The 6,527-nt window shown below is 40.7% G+C and overlaps 1 protein-coding gene across 1 annotated transcript in view; it reads left to right on the top strand.

Moving 5' to 3' along the window:
• Window positions 1-5,995, top strand: part of ppm1da (protein phosphatase, Mg2+/Mn2+ dependent, 1Da) — a 12,174-nt gene extending 6,179 nt beyond the window's left edge. Inside the window, exons 4-6 of the mRNA XM_020616825.1 lie at window positions 2,214-2,395; window positions 2,821-3,045; window positions 3,672-5,995. Of these exons, the coding sequence (XP_020472481.1) occupies window positions 2,214-2,395; window positions 2,821-3,045; window positions 3,672-4,058 (794 nt within the window). The 3' untranslated portion in view covers window positions 4,059-5,995. The remainder of the gene's footprint in view (window positions 1-2,213; window positions 2,396-2,820; window positions 3,046-3,671) is intronic.
• The last annotated feature ends 532 nt before the right edge of the window (window positions 5,996-6,527 follow it).

The following is a 6,527-nucleotide window of genomic DNA, read 5'->3' on the forward strand; positions in this document are numbered from 1 at the left end:
GTTACCACAGATGGATCGCCAAATCTGACTGGAAAAAATGTCGGGCTGCTCAAAAGAATCCAGGAGAGGGTGAAAGAGGACAACCCTAAGCAGGAGGTAATTTTCCTACACTGCATAATCCACCAGGAAGCACTGTGTAAATCTGTATTGCAGCTTGACCACGTAGTGAAGACAGTTGTAAAGCTCGTTAACTTTATTCGAGCAAGGGGACTTCAGCATCGTCAGTTTATTAAGTTTCTTGAAGAAACTGACGCTGATCACCAGGACTTGCTTTATCACTCTAATGTCCGCTGGTTAAGTTTGGAGAAAGTATGTCAACAAAACATGTTCACAACATGTTCGCAAACATCAGAGCCTTCAAAACCAAGCTAGCTTTATTCTCAAAGCAAATGTCAAATAAGTCATTCGCTCATTTGCCCACACTGGCTATGCTGAAAGAGGCCCCTCGATGTGAAAAAATACAGGAAATCACTGGACGACCTGCACGGAGAATTCTGCCGTGGGTTCTCCGATTTTGGAAAAATTGTCAAGTCACTTCAGCTGGTGTCATGTCCCTTCACACAAGACCCTGAAACGGTGCCACAGGACAAAACATGTTCACAACATGTTCGCAAACATCAGAGCCTTCAAAACCAAGCTAGCTTTATTCTCAAAGCAAATGTCAAATAAGTCATTCGCTCATTTGCCCACACTGGCTATGCTGAAAGAGGCCCCTCGATGTGAAAAAATACAGGAAATCACTGGACGACCTGCACGGAGAATTCTGCCGTGGGTTCTCCGATTTTGGAAAAATTGTCAAGTCACTTCAGCTGGTGTCATGTCCCTTCACACAAGACCCTGAAACGGAAACTAACACCAGACTTCGATGCACTGGCAAAAAAGGGTGATCAACAACACTGTTCCCACAAAAAGTGGAGTAGAGTAGAGTAGGTACTTAATTGATCCCACAGTGGGGAAATTTCTGTCTTACAGCAGCAATAGAGAACAACCAACATAACACCATAAGAACAGATACCACCATAAGAACAGAACTACATAAAAACACGAAAAGAACACAACGAGGACACAGCTGCTGTATCTTGCTATCTTGCTGCCACTCCAAGCGGCGCATGCCTATGTAAGCACGTAGTAACAAAGAACACTTGGTTTTAAAATAAAAAGTTACATAAAGGCAACAAAGCATTAGAACCGATACACACAAGGGTTATAAAAGTAGCGTCATCAGAACGTTACGTTTTACACAGCACAAATAAGCAAATCAAAGGCACCTAAAAACAGGGCAAAGCAGCACTGGAGAGAATCACGAACAGCAGTAGAGACTAAAACAACAGGCATTAGCCTACAGTAGGTCCAGAGTTTTATTGCTCTTTGTGTGGAAGGGTGGTGGGGTGGGGGCGTGGTTTAATGCAAGTATTAACACTGTAATGCCTTTTATATGTTTATGTTTGATATGTATGCATCTGGTGCTGGCCCGGCCCATCTATCAAATTTTAAAAGTCAATGTGGCCCCTGAGCCAAAAAGTTTGCCCACCCCTGAGTTACACCCACGATGACACAGGTCCTTAGAGCAATAGTGGCCCTAGTGACGGCTTCAAGAACAACATGCAATATAATACACTGTAGAGAACACAACAATTTGGCTTTTGAAATATAAAACTGCTTTGAAGAAACACTAACTCTTTTTAATTGTATACCCTCAACAGATACTTTAATGTACATATCGTCTTTCAAATAAAAGCTGAATTAAATATTAGCTGAACTGAATCGAAATCATTCTGAATCACACTGTATTGTATCGTTACAAATTAGTTTTTGTATTGAATCATGAACCATATATTGAGATATGTATCATATCATATGTGAGAGGGAGAGATACACACCTCTACAGTTTAGTAAAAGTTTTTTTTTTTTTTTGAGCCATCAGTTGTCATTGGAGACTTAAGAGTGTCCAAAGGGTTTTGCCAAACCAGTTTTTTGGGCCTCAGTTGTCAATCACCCTTGGTCTAGTTCTAAAAAAAAAATAGCCACTTGATTTATTTTCATTCATAAAACATTTGATTATAGCTTTTCTGTTGTCTCTATTGTTGGGCAGCAGAAATTGCTGACAACTACAAGTTTTATTTTAAAAAAAAGTATCCTCCCAGCCAGTAATCATGAGGAGTGTTTGTGAAGACAAGTGGTACCTTCAGCTAAGATTGTCTTCTGCTCAACAGGCGATCTGTGGAGCTACGATTTCTACAGTGGAGAGTTTGTGGTTTCTCCTGAGCCAGACACCAGTGTAGTGACCCTTGACCTCAGAAAACACCGCTACATCATTCTGGGCAGTGATGGTCTGTGGAACATGGTCCCACCTCAGGAGGCCATCTCCATTTGTCAGAACAATGACAAGGCGATGGTGAGTGTAAGCTACAACAGCAAAGCCTTGTGTCTGTAAAGGCTAGCTTAGTCTGTAGCTGTTAGCATTTGGAATTGGATACTGTGGATGATGGTCTGTTGAAGACTAAAGGTTAGATTGATACTTGAAAACTAATGTAACAGAGTGGCTCAGGAGATAGAGCAGTTGTCCCCTAACCGAAAGGTCAGTTTGATTCTCATTCTCCCCAGTCCAAGAGTCAAAGTGTCCTTGGGCAAGACACTGAACGCCAAGTTGGCCCAATGAGACAGTGCTACCATCGGTGTGTGTGTGTGTGTGTCTGTACCGGAGACAAATTCCTTGTGTGTGTAATATACTTGGCCAGTAAAATTAATAAAATAAAGTAAGAAAGAATGTCCATCATCTATCAGACTGTGTCAGTGTAATAACAGCCTTCCATGCTGCAGGCACCGTTTGGGGTATCGAGCGCCCGGCAGCTGGTCAGTCATGCTCTGCTGCGGTGGCGCCAGCGAATGTTGCGCGCTGACAACACCAGTGCCATTGTAATCGCCCTCCAGGAGCCTGGAACCTCCCAGGACACCCTACACCATGAGGAGGCACTGCTTGACCTTGCCAAGTTGTCCCAGTGTCCTCTTACGTCTATATCTCGTGCTGACACTCCTCTCCTCCAGGTAACGGCAGGATGACAACCACTCTGAGAAGACTAGAGAACACACATTTTTTTATTGCTGTGAAATAATGTATAATGTAATAATTTATTGTGCTTCCCAAATGTCATCTCAGTTCACTGTCAATGTTGTAAAAGTCTGAAGTAGTTTTAAATGTGAATTATCCACACATACACAGTGGGGCAAATAAGTATTTGATACACTGCCGATTTTTCAGGTTTTCCCACTTACAGAGAATGGACAGATCTGTAATTTTCATTGTAGGTACACCTCAACTGTGAGAGACAGAATCTACAAAAAATTCAGAAACTACAGGAAACGTCTGACCTCTGTAATTGTAAACAAAGGTTTCGGTACCAAATATTAAGTTCTATTTTTCTATTGTATCAAATACTTATTTCATGCAATAAAATGGAAATAAATTATTTAAAAATCTTAATGTGATTTTCTGGAATTTTTTGTAGATTCTGTCTCTCACAGTTGCGGTGTACCTACGATGAAAATTACAGATCTGTCCATTCTTTGTAAGTGGGAAAACTTGAAAAATTAGCGGTGTATCAAATACTTATTTGCCCCACTGTAAGTGCTGAAGTTGTCATCACTGTTTCTTCCCTTCTGTTCTTCTGCAGCGGCCTCCAGAGGAAGACTCTCCCTCTGGTGTGTGCGAGCTTCTTCCTGCCCTGGAGCGACGGGATGGACTATCAGGAAGCAACAGCCTGTACCACATGGATCTGTCTGACCTGTTTACACTGACTCCACTGTGTCCACACAGTAGTACTGAGCTGCCCAGTCGGTCCAGTCCCACTAACAGGACAGTTGGCAGCAGGATGCCAAACAACAAAAGAACAAGTGATGAATCATCATTACCATCCTCAGGCCAGCTAGCTAAGAAAGCCCGCCGCAGGACTGCCAACAGGCTGCCCCTGGTCCAGCACAATGCCGAGAAGAAACAGGAGTCCAGTAACGTCTCCCCCATTCTCCAGCAGCACAATAAGACCACAGTGTGTGTGTACTGAACAAACACAGACACACAAGTCTGGTGTCTCCCACTGTCAATCTTATCTCAGTGGCATTTCTGTTCCTCATGTCTGCAGTTCTCTCACTCATTCTCAACTCAAACCAGCCTTACTCTAGTGGTTGTTATAAGACTTGTTGTCCTGCTCTGCACCAGTACAGTTCTCATTTGAAAACTTTTTTCTTTTTTGGAAGAGTGCTCATTTTCTTCATTTCAAAATTCCTTCCTAACATCTGTCTTATTCACGTCTTTCTACTAACTGTCCTAAGGAATACGTATGATGCTGGTGTAAATATTATGCGTTTTATAAGTGGATTACTGAGAAGGTAAGTCAAACTGTTCATTTAACAGATATATTTTTATACATTATTTTATTGTATGATGAAAAATATGAAAATCCTTTTTAGATGAACACCACCACAGCTTTCTTCACTCTGTCCACATACCACTGTGTGCACATGCTCACTCTGTGTTTAAACTTTTTTTTTTTATCTTCCTATATAATCACTGGAAATTTGCCTTGAATATAAACTGAATGTGCTGCTACACTCACAAACCAGTAAGCTACTACAGTGTGTATATTGCTAGATAAATATAGGTAGTAAGTGTTGAAAGCATTTTTTCTTTGAGAGTACCCATTTATCTGAACACATCTGGCCATTTCAAGTTTCAAATGATGGAAGGTGTTTTCAAGTTGTTATTGCACAGTGGGTCCCAAGTGATGAATGCACTGCATCAGTCATCCTACATTGTTGTAGTTTGTAAGGAAATATTCACCTTCCCTGAGCCTCCTCTACCCACTGATACAATTGGTAGTGATCGTCTGTGTTTCCAAGAATGCCTTTCTCCAGCCCCCTGCTGTGCTGAAGCTTTTGCAGGAGTTACTGTGTCTGTCTGTAGAACGATGGGTTTCTCCCTAGGTGTTTGCTGAGCCTCTATAAGGCTCTAAACTGAAGACTTGCTTTGGTTCTGAGGGACTGGCATGAAACCTGATGTTTAACAATCAATGTTTATAATTATTCTGTGCTCCTAGACTCCCTTTGTTGCTGTGCTGGAGGTATCAGTGATGTCACTGTGTCCGTTGACCATACATGTATGGGGAAAAATGTTCGATCATAGGCATATTGATTCCTACATACACAGGACTGTTTCCTATCAGTCCATCCTGCCACCTTATTTTGTCTTGTTTACATCAAGACAGGAACAGTTGTTTTGTTGAGGCAGTTGTATCATTACTGATGTATGCACAAGGCTCATTTGTGAGTAAATAGACTTTGCATGGACTTTTTAAGAGAAGATTTTTGCACTATTATGGTGACCTTGTCTTTTAGAGAGGAATTGTTTTTTCATTTGAAAATGATGTGTGGGGGGCATGATTGGAGTTTAAAATGAAAACTGTAAATGAAGACTTTTTGGGACAAATGTTCAAACGCTTTTAACTTAAGGTGAAGGGAATTGTCATTATCCTGAGGAGAGTTTGCAGAACATGGTTCTGCCCTACTTTGCCTCTGATGGTTGAAATGATTCACTACAAAAGAGCACTGACCGTTACATACACAGATGAGACAGATGTACGTGTCTTTGTAAAAGCCTCTTGTATAATTATGTATTTTCATTGAGCTAAATACAACATCTAACAGGAATTTATAGCATTATGGGCTGGTTAAAATCAGTACTGAACAGTACTGACTGACAGCGCTGGAGGATCGATAATGTTTATGTGTGAGAGGTTCTCACTGCAAATACACTCTCTTTACTTGCAACCCCTGTATGGTTTATACATACTATTTTTATAATTCTTAGTCTACTTATTTACTCAAGTGTATAATCCCTGATTCAGATGGCTGTGCTAAAAGCAAAAAAGTGCATGTGTACACTGTAAATGTGAAAAACCTTAACCTGGAAGTGAACCTATTTAAATAAAAAGCTCTCTCAAGTAAAGTGAATACTTTGTGTTGCAAGAAGATACATTTTGTTAAATTGATAATCTATAAAATAATAGATAATAAAACAAATAACTGGATTAACAATACAGGTTTTAATCAGGCATTTAATGGCCAATTCCTTTCCATTTGCAATTACTTTTTCCTGCTATTTTTACTTTTACTCTCTCCATTTACAATTAATGTGACCCTTTTGGTCCTCAACAGTAGGTCCACTGAGAAGCAGTACATTTACTTAATTTTATTCTCATCTCATTTTCTACACCACTTAGTCCCAATCGGGGTCACAGGGGGGCTGGAGCCAATCCCAGCCGGCATCAGGTGAAAGGCAGGATACACCCTGGACAGGTCACCAGTCCATTGCAGGGCCAACACGCAGATGAACAACCACACACACACACACACATTCACTCCTACGGGCAATTTTTAGAGTCACCAATCAGTTAATTTTATTGTACTGAAGTAATATCTTGAGGTATTTGTACTTTCATTATTTCAGTATTTTCATTTTGTGCTACTTCATACTT

The sequence above is a fragment of the Monopterus albus genome, unplaced genomic scaffold (assembly GCF_001952655.1).
Source record: "Monopterus albus unplaced genomic scaffold, M_albus_1.0 scaffold179.1, whole genome shotgun sequence".
NCBI lineage: Eukaryota > Metazoa > Chordata > Actinopteri > Synbranchiformes > Synbranchidae > Monopterus > Monopterus albus.